This window comes from Patagioenas fasciata, chromosome 14 (genome assembly GCF_037038585.1).
Source record: "Patagioenas fasciata isolate bPatFas1 chromosome 14, bPatFas1.hap1, whole genome shotgun sequence".
NCBI classification, from domain to species: Eukaryota; Metazoa; Chordata; class Aves; order Columbiformes; family Columbidae; genus Patagioenas; species Patagioenas fasciata.
This window is the reverse complement of record NC_092533.1, coordinates 3943863-3969601: the sequence shown is the minus strand read 5'-3', so window position 1 is coordinate 3969601 and position 25739 is coordinate 3943863. Positions and strand designations below refer to the sequence as shown.

The window sequence follows — 25739 nt, the reverse complement described above, 5'->3', positions numbered from 1 at the left end:
GCTTGAGGTCATCCCTCCTGGCACAAGGTGCTGGTTTTGGGCCAGGCAGGCATCAGTGGGAGGTGAGTGTCACCACGGGGCTTGGCCTGGCTTCTTGTCACTGGGAACCTTCCCCGGGCTGCCCCACTGTCCCTGCTCAGCCCCAGGGGAGGGAGGTGCAGGCAGCCCCGCCAGAGGTTTGTACAAGGTTTTATTACCCAACATCCACATTGACACGTTGGTCCTCCCGCCCCCTTCCTCCCCACAACTCCCCAAAATGAAAGAGGAAAAAAAAGAAGAAAGTAGGTGATGCAGCCGCGGTGCCGGTGTGCCGCCGCTCCGCAGCGCGGGGCTGGAGTGGGGGACAGCCTGGGGCAGAGTGATGCCCCAGGGCTCCTGGCCTTCCCTGCGTGGCTACGGCACCGCTCCTGCAGCCCACAGCACGGGGAAGAGCCGGCTCCGGTAAGCACCACGGCACAGAGCGGGCACTGGCTGTGGGCTGGTGCTTCAGCGAGTCCTTCGCAGCCCTCCCCAGGGCAAGAGACAGCCACACCGGACCAAAACAAGCCCAGGATGTACCACAGCAGTTTGGGAGGGCAAGATTTGCCTCTTCAAGAGGGGAAGCAGCTGCACCAGTGTCCCCAGCACCTCCAGCGCTCCTGCACCTCTGCCCAGATGGTGCAGCTCCCCAGGCACCCCCCGTTTGCAGCCTCTTGCCCATCAGGAGCTGGCACAGACCTGGGCCCTCCCTTGCTACGGCATTTGTGGGGCCGGTCCTCTGCGCGGGGCCAGGACCCACATCTCAGCGGGATGCCATGGTGCTGCTGGCCACAGGGATGCTCAGCTCCCCCTGCACACCGACTCCTCAGCCAATGCTCTCTAGGCCAGTGGGGCGCAGGCAATGTAGGAAAGGTGTTTGAGAAGAGGGTCACAGTGCCACAGGCCACTGGGGAGGAGGTGGCCCCAGGCAGGATGTGCACGCCTGAAAGTGTCTCTTAAAAAGCTCCAAAAATGCAAACACGGTTCAGTAAAAGCCCCCCTCCCCCCTGCCCTGTAAAACCCCAGCTGTAAAAAGTGGCAGCGCTTTGCAGCCTGCACGGCCCCAGCTGCTGTGCAGGAGAGCAGCCAGTGGGGCTGCAGGGACCTGCACGGCGACATGCACCCACGTCCCCAGCACACAGGACCTCTCTGGCACTGGGTAGGCTGGATGGCAGGTCAGGCTTCATCCCCACTGCCAGCACTGCGAGGAAGTGCCCCGAGCTCTGGTGGCCACCCCCAGGCAGGCCCCCAGGTAGGGAGGGCTGGAGGCTGTGCGGACAGACCTCCCAAGTGCCTCCAGCCACAGAGATTACGGACACAAGCGGCTCTTCACCACAGGTGTGGTTGGCCAGTCTCTCCCATTTGAGATCTGCGCCAGTGCCCTGCGTGGCCATGTCCCCCCAGCTCCAGGGCACCCACGGCAGCGGGGCAGAGGGGACAGGGCTGTGGTGGGCTGGGCTGAATGCCCCCACCCTGGGCAGCCACGGGGACCCACGTGTGCACAGCATGGGCTGGTTGGAGTATGGCCGAACCCTGGGCTGGCGAAGTGGTGGCACCGTGCTGCACCAGCATCCCTCCAGCATGGGGAGTGACACTGCTGCCCAGAGCATGAGCCAGGACAGAGCTCAGAGGAGCCAGCAGCAACTTGCCCGTGGCCACCCTGAGCCATCACCAGAGCTGTGTCATGGGCAGGAAATGCCCCAGGAGCAGCCACCTCTGTCCGGAAGGAGCCTAGTGCTTCTTCATGCTAAAAAAAGCCACCATGCACAGAAATCTGGCACCAGCCTCGTGTCCGGGGACATCTCCATGGAGCCAGGCTGGTGGGGGGACCTCAGGCTGGCAAGGGGACCCCCAGCAAAGGAGACACCTTGTGCCCGCATGCAGTGCTCCATCACCATCCACCCCAGCCCCAGGAGCCCTGCACACCTGCAGCAGGTGTCTCAGGATGCCACAGCAGGGACCCCTCCCCGTGGCACCCCTACCCCACCAGTGCAGGCAGTGGCTCACTCCATGGCGGGGCCGGCGCGGGAGCAGCACCGCGGCCGCCGGACGTTTTGCAGCAGAGCCCGAAAGACGCTGGGCTGCCCCTTGGCCTCGCCTTTGCGGGGGGCTCCCTTGATGGAGCCGGTGCGGGTGCTCTGCGGGGTCATCACCACCTGCCGCCCATGCTCCTCGATCTGCTTCTCCAGGTGCTTCTGGATGGCCATGCCCAGTACCTCCACCTCCATGGAGGCCCCGTAGACCTCCCACGTCATCCCCTTCTCATCCCAGCTCACCTCCCGGATGGGCTCTGGAGCCTCCTCTGCCACCGTCCCCTTCACATGCACCTCTGGGTACGAGGCCTGCGGGGACTTGGCCACTGGTGTCATGGGCCCAGTGGCCACCGAGCGAGTCTCCACGGGCATGGACACCTGCATCTCTGCATCCTTCTTGGAGGGCTCCAGGCGTGGGGGGGCAGTGGAGCCCGTCTCTCTCTTGGGGAAGGTGAAGGCAGCAGCCCCGCCGGGGGGGCTCATGGGGCTCAAGGCCACTGATACCAGGGACGCTCGGTTGTCCACTTGTGTCCCCATGTCCTGTGTCCCAGCATCCTGTGGTGGGGTCACCTCAAAGGAGTAGGACTCGCAGAGCAGCTTGGCTGTCCGGGGCTGCTGGCTGCTCCCGGCATCCACATCCCGCGCTGGGCTCCCCTCGGCTCTGCCATGACCCGGGGCAGCGGAGCTTGGCCCTGCCTCACTTCGGCCACCACTCCCTGCAGTGCTGGCACCAAGGGGCTCTGCTGTGCCCCCCTGGGAGTGCTTGGGATCCTCGCCACCGCCCAGCTTGGGCACAGCGCCTGGGGACGTCCCCATGCCACCCTGGGGCTGCTCCTGGCTTAGCAGCTCATCTCCTTCAGCACGCATGACGGGCTCCACAAATGCCACATGTTTGGCAGGAGCCGTTGTGCTCCCAGTGTCCTTGCTGGGTGCCTTGAGGCAGGGCTCAGGTGGAGGGGGCATGGGGGCCGTGTTTTCCTTCTGGGTGCCGGGGCCCCCCATCCCTGCGAGACCGCAGGCAGGGGCAGCGCCACTTGGTCCCCCGCAGCTCCCTGCAGCCACACTCAGCTCCACACTGGTGTCCAGAAGTGTGCCAGGAGCTGGTCCTGTCGATGATGCCACCTTCTTCTCTGTTGCCAGGCTGGCCGTGGTGCCCTGGGCCTCTGTCTTGGCCGCACAGCAGGTCCTCATGGCATGGCCCGCCGTGCCACAGCCAGAGCCAGGCAGGCACTCAACCACCAGCGGGCAACCGGGGAGGCTGGCACTGGGCTCACAGGCGTCCTCAGCCCCGGGCTCGTGGCTCAGCAGCTGCAGCCCCTCAGGCTCCTTAGCACTGCCCATACCTGGGGAAGGCTTCTCCCATGCTAGTCCCACCGCGGGTCTGCAAGAGAGAGGATGGGGCAGTGAGGGAGGGGCAGCACACAGACCCCCGGGCCCCTTGGTTCCCAACCGTTTTTCTCTGTGCCACCCATGACAACAGGTTGGGTGGCTGCCCAGAGCACCCACCGGCTCCGGCACAGGATGCACGGTGGCACCCGGTGCCGCAGGAGGAATGGTGTCGGTTGCTTACTGTAAAAGCCAGCTTTCCCCCGGCGCAGCCAGACTGGGAGCGGGATCCAGGTACTGCTGCGGCTGCCGGAGAGGGGGTCGTGGCACAGGCACCCCTGTGGAGAGAGCGGCAGCTTGAGCGCAGACCCGGGAGTCAGGCTGAGAGCCTGGGGGGCTCAGCACTCCCCACCTGCCAGCGGGGAGCTGGGTGCAGCACGTGGTGAGAGCGAGCAGGGCCTGGGGGCTGAGGGGGCTGCAGGGCATGGCAGGGGCACAGGGCAGCCCAAAAGTCCTCTTCACTCACTGGGCCCACTGTCCCCATAGGTGGGAATGACACGTGAACCCCAGCCACAGGAACCCTGAGCTCCAAGCCTGTGCCCCATGTCGTGGGTGCAGCAAGCTCCCAGCCATGCTGTGCGGCGCAGAGCTGGCTCTATGCAGGCACCTCGGCATGGTGCGGGGGACACAGGTCAGTGTCACCCAATAGGCACCAAACCCTCCCCAGCCCCACAGGGCAGCCAGGCAGTGGGAGCACAGCAGGGAAGCCCCAAGCTCTCCGGGACTCCCCAGCTCTCCCAGTGCCAGTGAGTCCCTCTGCAGCTGGGAGCACACACCTCCTGCAGCCATGGGGCACACCACGCCTCTGGCCACGGCCACTCGTGGGTCTCGGAGAGGGCAGAGCCGAGCAGACACGGCTGGAGCCAAGGGAGTCGCCCCGAAAGGAAAAGGCAGGAGCCTGGACCAGGCTCGCACCGACCCCCCGCAGCCACCAGCAGCGGCGGGACCCCGGAGGCAACGACCCAAACCTCCCCGTCCCCGTCTTCTCACGCAGCACCCCATTCCCGGGGGGGCAGTGCTGCCCTGCACCCCCACCTGGTCTAACAGCACCTACGGGCCGGGGTTGGGCGTGCTGCCCCGGTACTGCTGCTCACGGAGGAGCCCCGGCACACGCGTGTGCACACGCCAGCACATGGCCACGGGCACACCCGCATCCACGGACACGCGTGTGCACGCCCTGGCCCCGGTGCCCCGGCTGAGCCTGGACAAAGCCGCCCCCGCGGCAGCCCCGGCCCGGAGGAGGCCGCCCCCGTCCCCGCCACCCGTGCCGGGGTCCCCAGCGCCGCCGCCCCCCGCCGTGGGGGTGCCAGTACGGGGCCGGCGGCGGCCGCAGCGCCCGGCTCGGCCCCGCCACGTGCGCCCCGGGGCCACCGTTACCTGTGGCGGCGGATCCTCCCGCCCGCTCCCGTCCCGCTCCGCTCGGCTCCGGCGCGGCGGTGGCAGCGGCGGCGAGCATGCGTGGGGCGGCGGCGGCGGCGGGGGCGCAACCGCGCCCCGGGCCGCTCCCCCCGGCTGCCGCCCGCCCCGGCGCCCCCGGGCAGCAGTGGAGAGGCGAGGGAGGGCCGGCTGCCGCGGGGTCCCGGCTTACAGCCCCCCCGGTGTCATCGCTGTCACCGCACCGGCCCGCCCTGGGAGCGCCACTCACCCCGCAGCCCCCAGTACCCCCCAGCATCAGCACCCCGGCTCCCCCGGGGATGGTCACCCCGGCACCCCCCGGTGCGCCCAGGCACACCGGGGCACATGGCTGGCACCGGCCTGGTCAGTGGGTCCTCAACCCTTAGCGTGGGTCCCGCGGGTGGGGGTGACAGCGACACAAAGCCCTGTCCCCTCTCCTACCTGGTGATGGAGCCGGTCGCTTCCCTCACGGGCATTACTGGGAGGGGGCTGCACCCCAGCCGGCCCGAGGGACAGGGACAAGGTGCCAGCGCAGCAGGGATGGAGATGGTCTCCCGCGCCCCCCTCGCCCAAGGGTGGGGGAGGATGGGGAGGGGAGAACGTCCCCGTTTCCCTCCCGGCAGCGCTTGCCTCTGCTCCCGGGCTCAGGCTTTGTCTAACTCCTTCCCACGCACTCCCGCTCGCGCTGCGGGGGGGAAGGCGGCCTGCTTGCCTCGCCTGCATCCCTGCATCTCCCCAAAACCCTCCAGCACCCCCCCAAAACTCCCCCAGCTGCTCCCATCACCCTATATGGTCAGGATGCCCTCCCTGCCCTGGGATATCTGCACTGGGGAAGGAGCTACTGATCTATGGGGCCCGAGGGGGACGAGCTAATGGTTCCCCCATCTTTGGGTTAATGTTAGCAGCATCTCCTTGGCCCTATAGATCTATAGGGTGAGGCTGGCACGACTGGAGCTGGCACACCTGGTTGCTTGGAGACAAGGGAGGTTGGAAATGCTCCTTCCAGTAAACAGCCAGGTTGGAACAAAACTCCGAAGGCTAAAAATAGGGAGGCAGGATATGGAAATAATAATAAAATAAAATAAAATCATAACATAAAATAAAATAATAAAAAGCATTGCTTTAGACCCCCTGGGGCAGAGTGGGGCACCCCCATGTCACTGCTGGCCACCCCAATAGGTAGCTGGGATGGATGGTGTGCGGTTGCATCACTGCACCCATCAATGTGTGCCCCCCTCAAGGTGTTTCTCCCCACCCATGGTCCTGTGTGCTGGTCGCAGTCTCACGGCAGTGACTGGGTTCAGAGCATGGTGTGGGTTTACAGCCCTTGCTGCTCCATATAGCTTCAAACCCAAGCCTGGGCTTGGGGAACAAGGGACACCAAGGGTGGGATGAAGTCCTGACAAAGGAGGGGGTGAAAACCTCCCCCACACCCTGGCCAGGACTTTGCCACAGGGCAGGGGGGTGCAGGGCCACATCCTCACGGCATTTGCTTTCACCGACTGCTCTCAACTCTGCTGACAGCTGCTCTTGCTGTCCCTGTCAGCATCTCAGCACCCAGCACGTCCCCATCCCCGCTGGGGCTGGCTGGGGGGTTGTGAGGAGCATCCTCCTTTCCCTGCAGGCAGCCTTCACCCCAGGCCAGCTGCCTCCTCCTCCTCCTCTCCCCACCCGGGCACCTCAGGGCTGGCAGGAGAACAATAGCGAGGAGGATGAGTAAGATGGTCCCCATTGCCTTGGCAACGCACTCCCGCGCTGCCGGCGCGCGAGGAGTCAGGCAGCTGCCTGAAAAGCGCATTCTCCCTCAGCGGAGGGGGCTGCCGGCGCAGGTAGCATGGCAGCCCCCTCCCTGGCACCGTGGTCGACCTCCCACGCTCGCACGGGCAGCGCCACGTGAACACGCTGGGCTCCCCCACAGCCGCCAGCACGTCGCCGGTGCCCGCACACGCTGGTGCAGGCGGGCACACACGCCCGGCACACGGCTGCGCCCAGGCTTGGCTCTGTGCCATCCGGCTCACCGGTGCCTGGTGGTGCCAGGGAGTGCTAGGACACAGTCAAAAGGGTCTGGCTGAGGGCATGTGCCGCCTCCAGGGCTGCCTGGCAGAACGGTGATGGGTTTCCCATGGCTGCTCACTGCTGCACCGCCTTCACGCATGGCTGCCCATGTTACCTGCAGGCAGGAAGGCCGGGGCCAGAGCTGATGGGATGCTGGCAAATGGGAGTGGCAGGAGCATCAGAGGCACCAGGGGCACCAGGTACACCAGGCTCCCATCACCAACTGCAGTTGTGCATCCCACACTGCCTCCCAGTCTCCCCTCCCCATGCTTCCAGTGGGAAGACCCACGGGGTGCCCGAAGTTGTGAGTGCCTTGAGATGCCAAGGGCACTACCAGGAGATCCAAAAGCATCAAGCACCCTAAAAATAGTGCTGCCCTGCCAGCCACCTCGGCACGGAGATGCTGGGGGGTCCTGATCCCTGCCAGCACCTGCTGCCCCAGGTGCCCCAAAACACAGCCCATGGCAGTGTCCCAGCTCTGCGGGGTGGGAGGGCACTGCGCTGGGAACACCACAGCACCTGGCCCTGGATGCTCCTGGGTGCAGGCAGGGACACAGCCCCATGATCAGCTAGGGGGCACAGGGGGGCATAACCCCCGCTGCTGGGATGGTAGCGTGGGGCTGTGCAGGCCCCAGGAGCCAGGCAGGACCCCTCAGCACCCCACGGTCCCACAGCCCCACAGCCACACCGCCCCCCACACCCGCCCCTGCTCCCGGTTCGCCCCGCCCCCAATGACCCCGCCCCCGAATGACCCCGCCTCCTCACTTTCCCCACCCCCTTCGGGCCATCCTCTCCTTGTCAGATCCCGCCCGCATCTCCCCACATCCCATTGGCCAGAGAGTCAGCCAATCAGAAGAGTCTTGCCGTACCCTCCACCCATTCCACTCTCCACAGCGCCCCCCCACGGCCGTCCCGAAGGCGATCAGCCAATCAGAGCGCCGTTTGCTGAACGGCCTGCCCTCAGCCACCCAGGGCAGCTGTTATTGGCCGCTGGCCGGGCGGCGGGATGGCGGTAGCTGTGCTGAGGGCCGCGGGGCGGCGGCTGGGCCCGGGTGGCACCGTGGCGGTGCCGAGGCGTTGTTGGGGCACGGCTGGCTCGGCAGGGGACAGCCCCGAGGCCCCCGGGCTGCTGACCATGGTGGAGGCCTTCTTCAAGCGGGCAGCCGCCAGGGTGGAGACGGGAGGAGCCCGGCGGGGTGGGCAGGCCTGGGTGCGCGGGATCCTGGAGACCATCCGGCGCTGCAGCTGCATCCTGGAGGTGGCTTTTCCCCTGCGCAGGGACAGCGGCACCTGGGAGGTGGTGCAGGGCTGGAGGGTCCAGCACAGCCAGCACTGCCTGCCCTGCAAAGGGGGTGAGGCTGGGAGCCGTGGCCCTGCTGCCCAGTTCTGTATCCGTGCCCAGCCTCACACAAGTGGGGGTGTCTGTGCTAATGCTGTGGGGGTCAGGACATATCCTGAGGTGCCCAGGAGGACACTTTCCTTGGTTGCATCCTACAGGACAGGAGGCACCTGGGGGAGACAGCTTTGCCGCCCTCCACTGGAGCACAAGAGCCATATGGCCTCCACCACCCCTGTGTGTGACTCTTCATCCCAAACAGCACATGCTTGCTGCCCTAAACACACCTCAAAGCAGCGACGGCTGTTCTGAGCCTGAGGGGTCCCAGCCTCTTGTCCCCTCAGCCTGAGGCCTCACCGTGCTGCTTCAGCGCTGTTTGAGGCGCTCACCGCAGCAGAAGCCTGTGTGTGGGGGGGGTGATGGGCTGCGAGGAACCTGCTGTCCATTCTGTGGTGTTCAGGGGGAGTGGGTCTAGCTGGGTGATTGCTGATCGCCTATTGCAACTGGATGCTGCTGCTTCAGAAGTGTCAAAGCCTTTCCTGCAGCGCCTCTGTAACATTTGTGATAAAAAGGCAAAGACTCTTCATCTCTTCTCTCTCCTTTCCCAGGGGTTCGTTTCAGCAGCTCAATCAGTGTCGATGAAGTAAAAGCCCTGGCTGCATTAATGACTTACAAATGCGCTGTGGTGGGTAAGTACAAGGGGAATGTAAAGCATGTGTTGACTTGTGCATGGGATGAGGCAGTGATACAGCGAGTCAGAAAAGCTCCTTAGATGCTTTGAAAATCGTAAGTGCTCTAGAAGTGCAGGACATTCCTCTGGGCACAGATGTGCAAGGGCAGGGCTTGCTGTAGCTGCAGGATACACCACTGGCAGCCCAGGCTGTTTGCGCTAATCAGGGAGCATCAAGCATTGTACTGCTCAGAGACGGTCTCTGTGCCGGGGTTGTCATGGATTCAGCTCTGGCTGCTACCAGCTGTGGCAGGCTCAGGGTCCGTGTCCTGTCTTGCCTTCAGCTCTGCTCCATGGGGGCTGCGTGGTGTTAGGGGGAGCTGTGTGTGGCATGGGGATGAGCCCTGGGATTCACCAGCAAGGTCGTGATTGCTGTGGTCACCTCCTCCTGCCGGGGAGCAGACGAGCCAGCAGAGAACATCTGTCTGCTTTACCCACTCTTTTCCAGATCTTCCTTTTGGTGGTGCCATGACAGGTGTGAGGATCGATCCGAGGAAATACTCGGTGAGTTTGCTCCTCTCCTTCCTCTGCCAGCAGCTCATTGCTCACGCTCCATTTGCACAGCCCTCCCTCCCTGTGTGGATCACAGTGATACACTCTGACAAGCCGGGGGAGACATTTATAGTGTGTAATGCTCCCCCAGCAACTGTGAAAAGCAACTTGGGGCGGGGCAAGGGGCGGTGAACTCTGATTGATGGGTCAGTGCATCTGGCCAGGGACTCTGAAGGAGAGGCGGTCCACTGCTGGCTGCTGTGCTGGGGGAATCCGTGCATCAGCGAGGGGTTGGAAGGGCACTGAGCAAAGGGACCAGGAGTTCGCACATCACTTTTCTGCAATCCAGGGTCCCCAGCTGCTATGAATTAACCCCCTGGGGACATCGGGGTGTGCCCGTTGCGGGCAAGGGAGCTGCCTGGTGCTGTACCAGGGCCCTGTGATTTGTATTGGGGCCTGTAGTAATAACCGTGTTTTGTTGTTCTTGCGCAGGAGCATGAGCTCGAGAAAATAACAAGGCATTTTACTATACAAATTGCCAAGAAGGGATTTATAGGTGAGAGTAGTTTTGTGTGTGGCTTGCAGGCAGGGGAGCAGGCAGCAGCTGCCTGGCTGGGCAGGTGCAGAAGCTGCCGCTCATCCACTGCCTGTCACAGCACCCACCGCTCTGGAGGTCTACTACCCATTCACTGCATGACTCTGCCTGCGCTGTGAATTTGGAGCAGGGCGAACCTCATGCAGCACTGAGCATGGCGGGGGGCTCACCTGGGCATTATTCTCTGCTCCGACCAGCCCACACAGTCGCAGGGAGGAGTGAAGGTTTCTCCTGTGTGTGATGAGAGCTCAGTGGGTGCTGGTCACAAGGCAAAGACCTTTACATTCCCTCTTCACTTGAAAGTAGTGGGAAGGGACAAGGCAAAGACCATGTGAAAGCCAAAGCTGTTCATGCCTGATGGATGGCCCAGGTTGCCCAGAGAAGTGTTGGGTGCCCCATCCCTGGAGACATCCAGGATTAGGCTGGACAGGACTCTGAGCAACCTGATCTGGGTGAAGATGTCCCTGCTTATGGCAGGGACGGGACTGGATGAGCTTTGAAGGTCCTTTCCAACCCAAACCATTACGTGATTTTATGAAATCACCTGGCTGTACACATGCCACTGGTTGGAACAGAGCAATCGAATTGCAAAGACAGGATTTGACAAATTTTTCTACCTCCGCAGGACCTGGGATTGACGTGCTGGCTCCTGATCTTAGTACTGGGGAGCGGGAGATGTCCTGGATAGCTGACACCTACAGCCACACACTGGGGTACCGGGTAAGCTCTGACAGCGCTGGTTTGGCACCTGGGATGCTGTGGGCACTACGGGGGGTTGTGCCCAGAGTTGCTTTGATTTTAGTCAAGCCTTAGGGAATGGTGAGGGAAGCTGCTGTTTGGAGAATGTCCTCACTAGAGGACTTGCACCAGATGAGACTGTAACCTTTGCTGTCCCCATCCTGGCCTCGCAGGACATCAATGCCCAGGCATGCGTGACAGGAAAGCCCATCAGCCAGGGCGGCATCCACGGCCGACTCTCTGCCACGGGGCGGGGCGTCCTGCATGGCATCGAGAACTATATCACCAACACGGAGTACATGGACCGCATCGGGCTGAGCCCTGGCTTCCCCGGCAAGACCTTCGTGCTGCAGGTGAGTGCTTGGCCCAGCTAGAGCTCTGAGGAGGGTACTTCCTTGAAGTCTTTCTGCTCCTTTTCAGGAGAGCTTTCAACCTCAGCTCCTGCAGTTTTGCCTGGACATGATTTCTCAAATCTCTCCTCACCCTGTGGCAGCTGGCACTCCTGCAAGCAGTGTTTCAGACCCGCTGCATGCGGAGGAGCAGGGGTACTGCACTGCTCACACCGCACGGGCATTCCTGAGGTTTCTCTGTACCTGTTCTGTCTCAAAATGCTCATCAAATGGAAGCTGTGACCAACCGTCACCTGCACAGCAGGCAGAGCAGAGAGGTGACAGGACACAGTGGGCTCTGCTACACTGGATGGAAAGAGCACACCCCAGGGACAACTTCACATTGCTGTCACCTCCAAACCAGCTACAGCAAACTGAGATGTTACCTACTGCAAAGGTCCTGCTTGTGAGTGCAGCCACCGTCCCTTCTGGGTGCTCTGTGGGTCTGGCCCACCTTGGCCAGCAGCCTGGGAGCTCTGTGGGACGTGGTGGGTGCCAGCCTGCCTTCTCCCCCTCCTTCCAGGAAGGACCTTCCCTTCCCTGCAGCCCGGGGCCTGCTCATAATTGCGGGGAGGTGCTTCCCCCTGCTGTAGCTGCAGGAGCTCCTGCTCTGCCAGACATCGCTGCCCCGATCGACTGCCTGCAGCTGCCTGTTCCCTGCTGAGACCACTGCTCTCTGCAAGGGAGAAATAAACTGACAGTGGCGCAGCTGAAGTCTCACCTGCGGCCAGCACTCTGCACATTCCTCCAAGCGCTCACTGCCCAGTGCAGCTCCCTGCTGCGGGAGGAGGCTTTGAACCAAGGCTGTGCCCGCATTTTGCACATCCTTCTGCTTTGCTGATATGGCAGAGAATGGGATAGCTGAAGTCCTTGGCTACTGCATGTGTAATTTTGCTGTGTTTGGGGCTGTTTTGGCGGTCTCAGGATCCAGCGCTGTTTTTAGGAGCTGTACCAAGCTAGCAAGTGCTTTGGGGCAGACTGCAAAATCGTCTGTTCCCGTGAGAAGAGCTGAGCTTTCCGCGTGGCCCAGCCCTGCACTGGTGCTGTGGCAGCGGATCGCAACCCCTTGCTGTGGGGTGCAGGAGGCCTGGTTGGGTTGTGCCTGGGTGCTGCGTGGTGTCCACCAAGGGACTGTGCTGATCACTGGATCTGCTTTTTATCGAGATCAGCTCTCAGAAACAGAATGGCATGCTGTGCTTGGAACATCATGTCCAGGGGCTCTGGAGGTGATGAAGACAGGCTGAGCTGGAAGCCCTTATCCCACAGGCTCTGCTTTTCACAACCCTCTAACTAGCCAAGGAGTTCTGTCCCACCAGGTCCCAGTCTCCATCCAGCCAAAGCATGCACCAAGAACTGCTATAGATCAGGGGTTTCTATTTGTGCTTCTCAGCTCATACTCCTGAGAGGAGGCTGTTACCAGAGCAGCGGGTCAGTTTTCAGTGTTTGTCCCCAGGACTTCCCTTTCCCCAGACTGTCTGTGCTCTGTGCTGCCATAGGGCTTTGGCAAAGTGGGCCTGTACACCATGAAGTACCTGCACGAATATGGAGCCCGCTGCATCTGTGTCGGGGAGACAGATGGAGCCATTTACAATCCCAAAGGGATTGACCCCAAGGAGCTGGAAGAGTACGAACGGGTGAGTTGAGCCCATTCCACCCAGCCTTTGTTCTTAGGGGGGGTGTTCAGTGCCTGTCTCTGATATTCCCACGAAGAAGGGGCTGTCCCTCGTCTCCTGCAGAGCCCAGCTCTGAGGGCAGCGCATGATGCTGCCACACTGGGTCCAGCAGTGTTCTCCTGCTCATTCCAGGGCCACGGCACTGTAGTTGGCTTCCCAAAAGCAGAGCCCTGTGATGGTAGCATCCTGGAGGTGCCCTGCGACATCCTCATCCCTGCCGCTGTTGAGAAGCAGCTCACAAGGGAGAATGCTCCCCGGGTTCAGGCAAAGGTACAAACCGCTCACACCACACACTCCCCACAGGCCCTGCAGCGGTGTGTGAGTGACAGCAGCCCAGCCGTGCCTTCGCTCTGGGCACTCAGCACCCCAGGAAGGTGTCACACCACCGCACTGACAACTTGCCCTCTGTGTGAGAGGGATGGAACATGAGGCAAAGGTGGCAGGTCACATAACTGGGGGAAGGAGGAAAGCCCAAGCCCTTCCCTTTGCTGGCAGGGGGTGAGGCTTGTTGGAGTCACCTTGGCTGGCTCTGTGGCATCCTCAGTGTTAAGTGTATCAGATCCTTCCCGCAGGGCAGAGGACATGATATCCTCAAGGGTATTGCATGCCACACTGAAAATCACAGGCAGCAGATAAGAGTGAGCGAAGCAGGGGACTTCTACAAACCCCAGCTTTGTCCCTTCACCATAAGCTCTAGGGACCAAAGAAACAGGGTGTGCTGGGACCTTGGACTCTGTCACAGCCAAGGTCTTTTTCAGTCTGAGTCTTTAATCATCTCATATAAAATTGTGAGGTCTGAGCTTCTGCTCATCCTGAACAGCCCTGGTTGGGGGGCAAGTACCCAGACTGTTTCCACCAGGTGGGGGGATCCCAGCAGCAGGGAAGGCAGCCTGTCACGGGTTTCCTCTTTGATATCTTCCACCTATCTCACCCCTTCTCTGCTTGTGCTCTCAGATCATTGCAGAAGCTGCCAACGGCCCCACTACACCAGCGGCACATGAGATATTCCTGCAAAGAAACATCCTGGTCATCCCGGTACGTCCATGCCCACGCACGTGGGGAGGTGGTGAACTCGTGGCTAATAGCCACACAGTGGTGTCAGCTGGATCCAGCTGGGGTCTGTCAGGCTCTGGGATCTGGTGGCATTGATTGTGCCTGTTCCCTGCCTTTCCCCCAGCACCAGAGCAAATCTCAGATGCTGGTTTCCATTGTTGGTTCTCAGCTGCCGCAACAACAGACCACGGGGCTCATGGCCAGCACTGGAATGTCCTGTGATCACTGATGGGCCAACAGCAAACTGCCACATCCTACAGGGTGTCAGAGCAGTGGGTGTCTGCTCAGAGGTAGCGCAGAGCCACCGTGGCTCTAGGATTCAGCCATCCCAGTACCCTCAGGACGGCCCCTGAGGGCAGAGCCCAAGGGTATGGGAGAGACCCAAGGCAGAGGAGAAGAGATCCCCAGATCTGTTGTGGGTCTTGGGGTCACCCTAAGCAGCAAATCTGAAGCATGTACTGCCCTTGGCAGGATGTATATGTGAATGCAGGTGGTGTGACCGTATCCTTCTTTGAGTGGCTGAAGAACCTGAACCACGTTAGCTATGGCCGCCTCAGCTTCAAGTATGAGCGGGAATCCAGCGACTACCTTCTGCAGTCAGTGCAGCACAGCCTGGAGCAGTGTTTTGGCAAGGCCAAGGGGGAGATTCCCATCGTGCCGTCTCCAGAGTTCAAGGCCCGCGTGGCTGTAAGTGCCTACAACCATGGAGGTTTGTCCTGGTTCACTTGTCTCATATTCCCAGACACTCTGGTCTGCCACCCCAGTGCTGAAAGCTGAGCTTGTGGCACTCACAGAGTCCCCTCACGGTATCACCCCACTGATGGATGGATGGGGTGGAGATGCCGTGTGTGATGGCACAGGCCTGATAATCTAAGAGTACTGTAGGGAGTCCCTTAGGAGCCAAGCCATGTGCCATGAGCCAGGTGCAGAGGTGGCAAGTGAAGCTTGGACCGCCTGTGGTGGCCATGCACTGAGTAGGGCCCTGTATTTGATTAAATGGGTTCAGAGGACCAACCTCCAGCCTCTCCCATGAAGGATTCACTTGTTCTCTCCCTCAGAGTGCCTCGGAGAAGGACATTGTGTATTCAGGACTGGCCTACACCATGGAGCAGTCAGCCAAGGTACTGCAAGGGCTCCTGGCCTTGCTGCAGAGGCTCTGTGCTGTATTTGGGGGGTGCCCGACCCCAGCGCCCCATCACCACTCGCGCTGGGTCAGCCCGAGGCCTGGAGTCATCCAGCCTGTGGTGGCTGTGTCCACACTTTGGTTAAAGCTTTGTGCTCAGCAGTGTTCCTTGTTGCTGCTGGGTCCCTGTCATTTTCTCCATTCCCCCAAACTTGTGTTCCCCATTTCCAGGGTTGCTTAGAGGAGCCAGGGTGTACACGGTGCTGGCACTGCTTGGCAGGGAGGGTCTCATGCCATCCCTTGGGGAGGTGACTGCATGAGTGGTGTGCATGGAGCCCACCTGTGGGCACAGGGTCTGTCCCCAGGGGTGTGCTGTGGGGCAGAGCATCCCCAGAGCTGCTCACAGGCGGCTCCAAATCTGACCGAGCATCCCCTAGGTTGTTTGGCATGTCTGGGTGCTCCTGGGGCTCACAGCTCTCCTCCCTATCTAGCAAATCATGACCACAGCTGCAAGATACAACCTGGGCCTGGACCAGAGAACTGCTGCCTACCTGTGCGCTCTGGAGAAGGTGTTCACTGTGTACGAGGAGGCTGGCTTCACCTACTGACCCAGCGCCCAGCAGTGCTGCCCAGGTGCCACGGTGAGGGTCACAGTCCTGCTGCGCAGGGGTGCCCAGGACACTGTGTGCTGTACCGTGGGGACACCCCGGTCTCTATAAATGATTGGTTTGAGCATGTTCTCTCCCCATGCCTGGCTCTCAGCTCTCTGGGGCAGAGGCTGCCTTCCTCCACACCCCTTCTGCCCAAGCCTCTTTCCAGCTCCCTGCACACTGGAGGGAGCTGTGCCAATGCTGATTTGGGTCTGTGTGCCCATGGCTGGCAATAATTGAACAAGGGGAGGAAAAAATGCAATTATCTCTAGGGGAGGGGACAGCCCATGGCACAGCCAACCTCAGGAACATCTCAGGCCATTTAATACTGCGCGGTAGGCGCTGCAAGCAGTGCTGCAACTGGCGCAGAGACGGGGAGCAGAGCCAAGGCGGGAATGTGCAGGCATCAGCAAACCTGTTGTGTGTCCATGCTGACGGCTGCAGCTTCAGTCTATCCCCGCAAAACTGGCAAGCCAGCACGGATGGGGGATTTAATCTGATATTCACAGCAGGGAGACTCAGCCCAGCCTCTCAGCCCAGCCTGTGTTGCAGCCATAGGGCTGGAGGCCAGCTGGGGACCCAGGCTGGGTTGGTGGCCCTGCCCTGGGGGAGCTAAAGGCCCAAGGATCGTGCTCAGGGTTGGCCACAGGACCCCCTGCTATGGTAGGCATCCCTCAGTGGTGTGTGGCAGTCACCTGCCCTTGAGGTGGTCACGCTGCAGCTGAGCAAGCTGCCATATCCCTGTCCCCCTGAGGGCAGCAGGGTCATGTAGGAAGGTGGGGACAGCAGAGGAGAGGCCCTCGCTTTGCTCTGCACTTCTAGCACAAGGTCAGGGTGCGTCTCTGGAATGTACCTGACAAAGAGCAGCACATCCTGACATGGTGGTGAGCAGACAGAAAGGTGTCTTGTGCCCCAGCCTCTCATTCCTTTTCCCAAAACTGCCCCTACTGCCAAAGTGCAGGGCGCCCCCTCTCCCCAGGGAACCCACAACCAGGACCAGGGGGCTACAGACAAGAGTTGGCTTTATTCACGGACACGGGGGCAGCTGTGTCACTGGCAGCTGCCCTCGTATTGCACATCCAGCGATGGGGGGATATCCATGCCACGTCACAACACAGCGTCGGCACTACGGGACCTCGGGGTGGGGGGCGAGGGCACCGTCACTACCCAGCAGGCTGGGGAACGGGCTTGGGCGCCAAAGGGTTCACGAAGGCAAAAGACCTGTCCACCCATAGATAGAGATATATATAAAAAAATAGCTCCACGATGACCAGAGCAGAACCACAGGGACACGCGTACAAGCAAAATGTACAGCAGCCCGCGAGCAGGTAAAACATGCTTTGTACAGACACAGACACACTGGGACGCAGCTGGGGTTTATGGCGCTGGGAGGGAAACAGAGCGATAAACCCCAGCTTCATGGACACACGCACGCACACACACCAGCCCATGTGGGCAGTGCCCACAGCTCGGGCACACGCCAGGGCTTAGGGGCTTGGACATGGAGGGTTTTTCTCATTGCTAGACACGGTACAGAGACACGGACACGGTCCCTTGGAACGGAACTGGAGGAAGAACTCGTGAGCGAACGGGGCAGGGGCACCCCTGCTCGTCCCCGGCACACAGGCAGCGGCTGGGGCCGGCTGGGGAGGAGCAGGGGGCTCCCGGCGGTTCGTTGTGCTGCTGGTGGAAGAGGCGAGGACGGGGGTCCATTATGCCTCTGGCTCGTATTCCTGATATTCCTCCTGTGGGGTGGGGAAAGAAAGAGCTGGTGAGAGAGCCCAGGTGGGGCACAGGGCCCCTGTGCCCCCTAGCCCCCTGAGGCTGCAGGGGTGTGTGCCCAGAGCACTGGGAGCTGGCAGGCTCAGGGCTTTGCTCTGGACAGCGATGGCCACTGGCATACTGAGCGCTGGCAGCCAACACCTCCACAGCGCCCTGCGCACCCCAGCACCCCGGCCCCTCACCTGCGGGGATTCCTCGTAGTTCTCCCCCTCTGGCTCCAGCAGCGGCTCAACCAGCGGCTCCTCAACAGCCTCCTGGGCCACTTCCTCCGGCTGGGTGTGAAACAGGAGGGTTAGTCCCACGCACACAGCTCTCCACCCAGCACCCACCCTCCCTGCCCCTGCCAGACCCAGGTGACCTTGCAGAGACCAGCAACACACCCGGCATGCTGGAGGGTCCATGTGGGGGGCAGGCACCCCGGGCACACAGCAACCCACCTAGCTGGGAGGTGACAGGCAGGGGCCCGTGGGAGTAGGGCCTGGGTGTTTTGTGTCACTGCTTTGCCCCCAACTCCAGCCCCAGGTGGGTGATGGGTGCTGGCACTGTGTGAGCCCCCGCGGGCTCCAGGCGCTGGGAGCATCCTGCATCCCTGGCAGGGGAGTGTGGCGCTGGGTAACCCCTCCCTGGGGCTGGCAGAGCGGCTGGCAGGAGGGAAAGGGGGGCCACCATTTCCCCCATGCAGCGGCAGTGGTGGCAGTGGCCTCATTTCTTCAGCGGATGCTATTTTGGGCTAAGCTGGAAGCCAATGGGCTCATGGGGGTGGCGAGATGCGAACCCACTGCCCCTCCCCGCCCCTCCGCTCCCGCAGCTGTCAGGTCACCTCGCAGCCGCTGGAGCGATGCGCTGCCGGCCCCGCGCTGCCAGCCGCCATGCGGGAGCCCGCGCACACACACGTCCGCAGCCAACACGCCTGGGGCAGCGATGCCTGCCCGCCCCAGGCACAGGCAGAGCAGCCGAGGACCTTCAGGGTCACCATGGGCACGGCAGCAGCCAGAGTGGGGGGGTCTCACCTTCAGGTCTGCGGGGAACTCCTCCTTCTTCACCAGCCCGGTGGCCGCCGCGATGTTGCCAGCGCCTGAGAAGGCTGCTTCGCCCAGCTGGGACGCCTGCTCCTTCGCCTTCTCGGCCACTGCAAGAGCCAGGGGTGCCCATCAGTGCCCCCCCATGCCAAGGAGGGCTGCCCAGCTGTGGCTTTGTGCCCTGCATCACCCAGGGGGGCTGGTGAGGAGTCACTAGGGAGGATCAGGCCCTCCCTGCCCAGGGACTGGGGGAGGCCAGGACACTGCTCTGCAGCTGGGCAGGGAGTGTGAGCAGCCACTGCAAATCCTTCGTTGCGGGCCCTGTTATATAAGAGGCTTTAGCCGGGTGACATCAGCCCCTCAATTAGCCTCCGATCTCGTTAGCACAGCCACACTCTCCAGGCCAGAGGGGTACTGTGATGGGGAGCTGGATGGGACCATACCTGAGGTGACACCTTGCACCACGCCTTGGGTTTTACTCCCTGGGGATAGAAAGAGAGAGACAGAGAGGGGGTTAGAGGGGCTGTGGGCTGGGGTCTGCCATGCGCTGTGGCCAGGACCCCAGCAGGGCTCTGCGAGCCAGGGCAGCCTCCTGCCTGCACCCCAGCCTGGCCGCGCCAGGGCAGCCAGGGCACCAAGCACCCACCTGGCTCCCGCAGGGCTCCTCCGGTCCCTGCAGCAGCTCAGGCTGGGGCAGCACAGGGCCACTGCCACATGCCAGGCAAGCAGAGACCCCAGGGCCCAGTGCCATGAGGGCACAGCTGGGCAGGGTGAACACCAGCTGTGCTGCTGAGCAAAGCCTCCCGTGGGAGCCGCGATCCATATCCTGAGCTGATGTCAACGCAGCACGGGAAGCCCCACAGCTGGAGCAGCTCAGGGCCAGGTGCTGTGGTTAGCCATGCAGGGCCTGCCAGGCTCCCTTCACGCAGAGCAACACTGCCCACAGAGGCCAGGACACCCCCTGGGATGGTGCAGGGTGTCTGTGATGGGAGAAAGGCTGGGGAATCAGGCAGCTCCTGCGGGATGTGGCCTCAGGGCGCTCCTTGAGCTGCGGGACCGCTGTTTTGAGCACGCACTCCTGGGCAGGGTGGGGGTCCAGGGCAGGCACGCACCACTGCCTGGGGGAATGGCTGCGGGGCCTCAGGTCCCCCACAGAGCAGGATGGAGTCCCAGCCCTGTGCCCTCCCTCCTGCTGCAGGCAGGGGCAGCCTCGGCTCCCTCCCTGAGCAGCCCAGCGCCACAGCCGGGTGCGCAGCCTGCCCGGAGCTGCCTTCTCCCTGCCAATGATGTCTTCAAGTACTTGGCCCAGTGCGGAGGGACCCCTCAGCTGCTGTCTGGGTGCAGGGGTGATGCCAGCAGAGCAGTGGTGCCCCATGTGGGGGCTGTGCTTCAGGACATGGCATCTCTGAGGAGGACAAATGTGTCCCCAGCCCCAGCTCTGAGTCGGGCACATCCCAGCATGGGAGTCACCATCTCCATCACAGTCCCTCTACGCTCCTGCCCCAGAGCATCCTCCGTGAGGAGCTGCAGCACCCTCGGGCTCACACCACCGGGAGCTGCAAGGGCTCCGGTGCCCCGGGGTCCCATCCCCTCAGCCTGGGGATCGGCCTCGACCCTGCCCCGCAGCCCCATCCTCCTGCAGGCAGAGGGCGGGCAGGGCACTGCGGACACCTGTCCTCGGCCCCGGGACAGCCCGGCAGGGTGGTCGTGGCGGGGAAGGAGCAAGCGGGGAGGGGAGCGAGGCCGGGGACAGGTGGGGACGACAGGGGGATGGGCAGGAGGACGCAAGGGCAAAGGCAGGAGCAGGCAAGGGCAAGCAGAAGGGGCCGGCAGGGGCATGCAGGGACGGGCAGGGATTAGCCGGGGGGCAGGCAGGGGGCAGGCAGACCGAGCCGGCCCTTACCGACATAGAGAACGCCCTCCTTGGTCTTCTCGGCGGCCTCGGCCACCCCCTGCTTGGTCTTCTCGGCGGCGGCGACCACCCCCTCCTTGGCCTTGGACAAGCCCTTCATGAACACCTCCATGGCGGCTCTGCGGGGAGAGGCCGCACGGCTTCACCCCGCCCCGGCCCCGCGCCCGCCCGCCCCGCACAGCCCCGCGCCCCCGGTCCCGCCGTCCGCCCGCCCCCGGCCCCGGTCCCGCCGCCCGCCCGACCTGTCTCGCTGGCGGCGGGGACCGGGCCGGGCCGGGCCGGGCTGCGGCGGGGCGGGCTCAGTGCGGCTGTGCCGGGGCCGCGCCGCGGTGCGCTGCGCCGCGCTGCGCCGTGATGCGCGGGGGGGACCGCGCCGCGCCGGGCTGAGCCGGGCTGAGCCGTGCCCGGCCGTGCGGAGCCCTGCCCGGCTGCCCCCGCCCCGCACCGCCCCGCACGGGAGCGGCACGTCCCCCCGCCCGGCTCGGCAGGGTCGGCACCCCCGGCCCTTTGTCGCGCCACCCCACGGGGTACTTCCCCACACAGTTCAGCACCACCGGGGACAGTCACATCGCATCGCACCTTCTCCCCATCCCAGCCCGTCCTAATCCCATTCCACACTGTCCCCACGCTACCCCATCTCAGTCCCTGTCATGTCCCATCCCCATCCTACCCTCTCCCTATCCCATCTCCTCCCAATTCCACCCAGTCCTGATCCCATCCACTACCTGCTACAGACTGTCCTCATCCCATCCTGTCCTCCTCCCATGCTCTCCACATTCTGTGCTGTCCCCATGCCATCCCTGTCCCCATCCCATCCTCATCCCATCCCCTCATTCTCATATCCTCTTCTCATCCCATCCCATTCACATCCAAATCTGTCCCCACTCCATTCAATTCTGACCACATCCTCTCTCCATCCTATTCCACACCCTCTCCATCCCATTCAACACCTTCCCTATCCCATGTTGTTCCCATCCTACCCTGATCCCAGTGCTGTCCTGCTCTGTTCAACACCCTGTCTTGATTCCCACCAGACACTGCCCCCACCTTACCCCACCCTATCCCCCTGCCTTGACCCCATTCCACCCTGCACTCTCCCAGAAGGGGCAGGACCAGCAGCCCCTCCCCACCACACAAGTGCCTGCAGCTGGGCTGGCTGCCTCGTCCCGTTCGCCTGTGGGCACTTAAGAGCTGGGGGTGGCTGAGGGAGAGCCTGTGCTGTGCAGGATGGCTACAGGGGAGCAGGTGAGTGTTCTTCCTGTGAGCTTCACAGAGCCTGGGCAGCCCTGCAGGCAGCACTGTCATCCGCTCAGGGCTCCTGGCTGTGTGTCCCTGTCATGGTGTGGGGGAGGCCAGTGGGTGTCCCCACCTGCCCTGCTGGGGTGGCCATGGGGCTCCTCGGGGCTGTCTCTCCTTCCCCAGCGGAGGCAAGAGGAGCGGCGGAGGCGACGGAGGGCTCCGCAGCAAGAGCCGCTCCTGCCGGGGAGCCTGAGCAAGCACCCCCTGCAGAACAGGTATGGGGGCTCAGGTGTGGGCAGCCTCTCCCAGTGCTGGGATGGGGGTACTGGAGCTGAAGGGGGGCTCTAGCATGGCTGAACTCCCCCCATCTCTCTTCCCTCCCTAGGTGGGCGCTCTGGTTCTTCAAGAATGACAAGAGCAAGATGTGGCAGGCAAACCTGCGCCTTGTCACCAAGTTCAGTACTGTGGAAGACTTCTGGGCGTGAGTGCAACATGCCCACTCTGGAGAGGTCCTGGTTGGGAGCCTCTGAACCAGAGGAGGGTGCTGGTGATCCCTGAGGCACCTCCTCTCACCTGTATCTGTGTCTTGTCTCCACCTGGTGCAGGCTGTACAACCACATCCAGCCCCCCAGCAAGCTCTCATCTGGCTGTGACTACTCACTCTTCAAGGTGTGACACCCCCTCTGCCACAGTCCCTCCTTGCAGCCACCTGTAGCAGTATGGGGGCACACTGGGTACTGGTGGGGCTGGCAGGTGCCCTGGCTGGGTGCCGACAGCTCCCAGAGCTGGCTCATGCTGGGTGCTTGGTTGCCCTGACCATTCCCTTGTCTGTCCCTAGGATGGCATTGAGCCCATGTGGGAGGACAACCAGAACAAGCGTGGTGGGCGCTGGCTCATCACCCTGGCCAAGCAGCAGCGGCACACGGAGCTAGACCACTTTTGGCTGGAGACGGTGAGTGCAGCCCCATTGGGGCTGGTCTGCGGGGTCCTAGCAGCAGCATTTGCCCCTGACACAGTGCCAAGCCGTGGAGTGACTGTCCCGGGCTCCTCTTCTCGTCTGGGCAGCTGATGTGCCTCATCGGGGAGATGTTTGATGAGCACAGTAACGAGGTGTGCGGGGCTGTCATCAACATCCGTGCCAAGGGGGACAAGATCGCCATCTGGACCCGGGAAGCAGAGAACCAGGAAGGGGTCACCCACATTGGGTAATGCAACTTTGTGGGGGGGGCTGCATGGGGCCAGGTTTGCGAGAAATGGGGTCCCTGGGCAGGGAGAGGAGGGAGAAGCAATGCTGCCCTGTTCATGCAGTCTGTTCCCTCTTCCAGGCGTGTCTATAAGGAACACCTGGGCTTGTCGCAGAAGGTGGCGATTGGGTACCAGGCCCACGCAGACACGGCTACCAAGAGTGGGTCCCTCACCAAGACCAAGTTTGTGGTGTGACTGTGGGGGAAGTGGGGCACTGCCTGTGGGGTCCCCCTATCTTGTCCCACAATGAATGACTGCAGCTGAGCACAGTCTGTGTGTCCAGGGCTGGGAAAGGGCTCTGGCATGCTGGGGTGGATTTTGCTTCTGGCGGGGTCCCCTTGAAGGGGGACAATGAGTTGCTGTATCCTGTACCTGCCTGCTGGGTGAGCAGGGCTGGGAGCACAGAGCTGGCATTGCCCAGGCATCACTGTCAACTCAGGACACTGCGTGTCCTCCAGTGCCTGGGACCAGTGTCAGTCTCCCTGGGGCTGCAGGGGTGTCCCTCTGCTCTGGGGGACCCTGAATAGTCCCCAGGAGGATGCTGGGCTCTGTCCTCCCCTGGCCAAGGCTCAACTCACTGCCCTGTGAGCCTGGGTGTGGGAGTGGGTACCAGAGCCCAGTTCATCTGGGTCAGTTCAGCCTGGATAGCTGGCCCTTGTTTTCCCCAAGCCCCTGCACATCAGTGGGACACAGATCTGCCTTCTTGAGAAGACCAGCTCCCCAGCCATAGAGGGGTCCTCTTACTCCTCGCACCCTGCAGCAGCCCAGCCCATGCTCTGTCCTTTAATCTGGTGGTTTTGACTGTTGGATCTGTCCTTTTTCCCTGTCTATTCTTGTTCTTGAGGTGGAGCTGCCTGCTCACCTCCTGGCAGTGCTGCCTGCACTTCTGGCCACGCTGTAGCTCTCCTGCAGGAACAGCCTTTTCCATCCCCTCCAGGAGCACCTGAACAGCTCCAGCTCAGCCCAAGGTTGCACAGTGTCCATGGCAGCACATCCAGCCCATCTGCGCTCAGAGCTTGGGCCACTTGTCCCCCACTGCTGCGGGGTGACTGTGCTGGCTCAGCACTGCCTGCACCTGGGACTGCTGCCTGCACCTGGGCTTTGCAGGGAGCTGGCACGGCATTCAGGTCCTGTGGAGGGACAGAGCGTAGAACATGTCCTCTCGCAGTCAGTTGATGTGTACCTGACCCCCACTCTGCAGGCAGGGGCTGTGGCTGCGGCACCCTGGTGCACCCCAGTGCAGCCCTGTGGGGTTTGCTGGAGCTGGCTGTGTCCTGCCCTGGGACACTGCTGTAGCTTCTCTAGGGCCACCAGTGCCACAGCTCCCTTGGGGCAGCTGTGCCAGAGCTCTGCCTGCCCTCCACCACCCCACGTTGCCCGTGTGTCAGGCACAGGGAGGGGTCAAGAGGAGCTGCCAGAGAGGGGACAGGAGAGCTTTTCCCTGGCACGCAGCATGCCAGATCATGCTCCCATGTCCTCGCATCATGAGCTGGCCCTGGGCTGCTTCTCTGTGTGGGTACAAAAGCAACAGGACCCTGCTGCCCTTTCCTATAGGGCAACCAGGTTGGGGTGCTGCACGCAGCACTGGTCCCACGGCCAGCAGCAGGGCCAGGCTCGTAGTCCCATGCCTGGAACGCCTGCGGGTGGGGGAGCCGGGGGCGCTGGAGAGGGGACGCGGGCACAGAGCCTGGCTGCCCCGGCTGGGGGCGCTGCCTGCGCTGCCTGCCCGTCGCCACGCGGTGGTGCCGCTCGCCCGGCCTTGGCCAGCTCGGGCGGGCTGGCTGCTGCAGCGGGGCGCCTCGCACCGCCCTGGTGCTACAGTGGGGCGCCCTCCGCCCTGTCCTGCCTGCAGTGGGGTTCCCACTGCCTGCCGGGTGCGGGGCAGCGGCCACGCGTGGGGCCACGGAGTGTGGGGCTGGCACGGCTGAAACTGGGGCCGGGGGGTGGGAGGCAGGAGGGGTGTGTGGGGTGCTGAGCCCCCCACCCAACAGTTAATGGCCCCTGTTTGTGTCCCACCCCAGCTGGGCAGCATGGAGTGAGGGCCAGGGGCTGTCTGTCCTTCTGCCCCTTCAACCTGTCCCTCTGCTCGCCATGACTTCCCCCACAGCCATTCCTTCCCTGGCTCTGGGGCTGAGACCCCCCAGGTCACACAGGCACACTGTCCCTGTCCCCTTGCCGCCATGCTGGATGCAGCAAGCGAACCATACCCATGGGGTGCCCTGCACCCCACGATGCCAGGAGGCCAAGGTTATCAGGCGAATTGGCACAGGCTGCCACTCTGCCGCGGTTCGTTGCCATTCGCATGCAGCCGCAGTGGGATTTCATTTGATTGGAAAAATAATAGGGGCCATTGATCTCCCTGGCTTTGTGGGCTCCTGGCAGCTCCGCAGCCCAGCCAGGCTGGGGGTCTGGCACTGCCCGCCTGGGGGTCACCCTTTGGGGACACACAGGCTTCCATCCACAGCCTCTGCACGGTGGGGTCCCTGTTGCGGGGGTTGGAGGGTTCTGGTAGGTGGCGGGCACTCAGGGACCCCCTAGGTGGGCATAGCAGTGACCAGAAGCCACTTGGCAAGTGTGGCAGTGCCAGGGCTGCCCTCACCCTGCCTCATGCCGGGCAGCTGTCCCAGCTGGCAGCCGAGCTGGCAGCCCTGTCAATAATCATAATTAAAAATTAATACTAATCAAAAGGGAGAGGCAGATGGCAGCAGACATGCGGCAGGGCTGCAAGTGGGGGTGGGGGACACTGGAGCCAGCAGGACCGACAAGGACGGGGTGGGGGTCAGGGGAGCCATGGGGTGCGGTGGACCAGGAGGGTCATGGTGCTGTGGGGTCTGGTGGGGGGGTGCAGGTTAAGGGACCCACAGGGATGGGGGTGT

The 25739-nt window shown here is 62.7% G+C and overlaps 4 protein-coding genes across 4 annotated transcripts; 2 read left to right on the top strand and 2 right to left on the bottom strand.

Annotated features, from left to right (window-relative positions):
* Positions 1–173: 173 nt before the first annotated feature.
* GPRIN1 (G protein regulated inducer of neurite outgrowth 1) lies at positions 174–5308 on the bottom strand. The gene is made up of 4 exons (XM_071814899.1): positions 5274–5308; positions 4815–5065; positions 3622–3715; positions 174–3432 (listed from the first exon to the last, which is right to left on the bottom strand). The coding sequence occupies exons 1-4, from the start codon at positions 5306–5308 to the stop codon at positions 2022–2024; spliced, it is 1791 nt and encodes a 596-aa protein (XP_071671000.1). The 3' UTR covers positions 174–2021.
* Positions 5309–7888: 2580 nt separating this feature from the next.
* Positions 7889–15748, top strand: LOC136107744 (glutamate dehydrogenase, mitochondrial-like). Its single transcript, XM_065849021.2, has 12 exons — positions 7889–8239; positions 8832–8912; positions 9402–9457; positions 9938–10001; positions 10666–10760; positions 10952–11131; positions 12664–12801; positions 12973–13110; positions 13795–13875; positions 14365–14580; positions 14952–15014; positions 15508–15748. Exons 1-12 carry the CDS (start codon positions 7894–7896, stop codon positions 15622–15624), a joined length of 1575 nt encoding a protein of 524 aa, XP_065705093.1. The 5' UTR covers positions 7889–7893; the 3' UTR covers positions 15625–15748.
* A 923-nt stretch (positions 15749–16671) lies between these two features.
* Positions 16672–20760, bottom strand: SNCB (synuclein beta). Its single transcript, XM_065849116.2, has 6 exons — positions 20622–20760; positions 20371–20498; positions 18911–18949; positions 18459–18577; positions 17631–17720; positions 16672–17411 (listed from the first exon to the last, which is right to left on the bottom strand). The coding sequence occupies exons 2-6, from the start codon at positions 20489–20491 to the stop codon at positions 17379–17381; spliced, it is 402 nt and encodes a 133-aa protein (XP_065705188.1). The 5' UTR covers positions 20492–20498; positions 20622–20760; the 3' UTR covers positions 16672–17378.
* An 846-nt stretch (positions 20761–21606) lies between these two features.
* On the top strand, positions 21607–23058 carry EIF4E1B (eukaryotic translation initiation factor 4E family member 1B). Its single transcript, XM_065849174.1, has 7 exons — positions 21607–21624; positions 21802–21893; positions 22004–22099; positions 22224–22287; positions 22457–22570; positions 22684–22823; positions 22944–23058. The coding sequence occupies exons 1-7, from the start codon at positions 21607–21609 to the stop codon at positions 23056–23058; spliced, it is 639 nt and encodes a 212-aa protein (XP_065705246.1).
* Positions 23059–25739: the final 2681 nt, after the last annotated feature.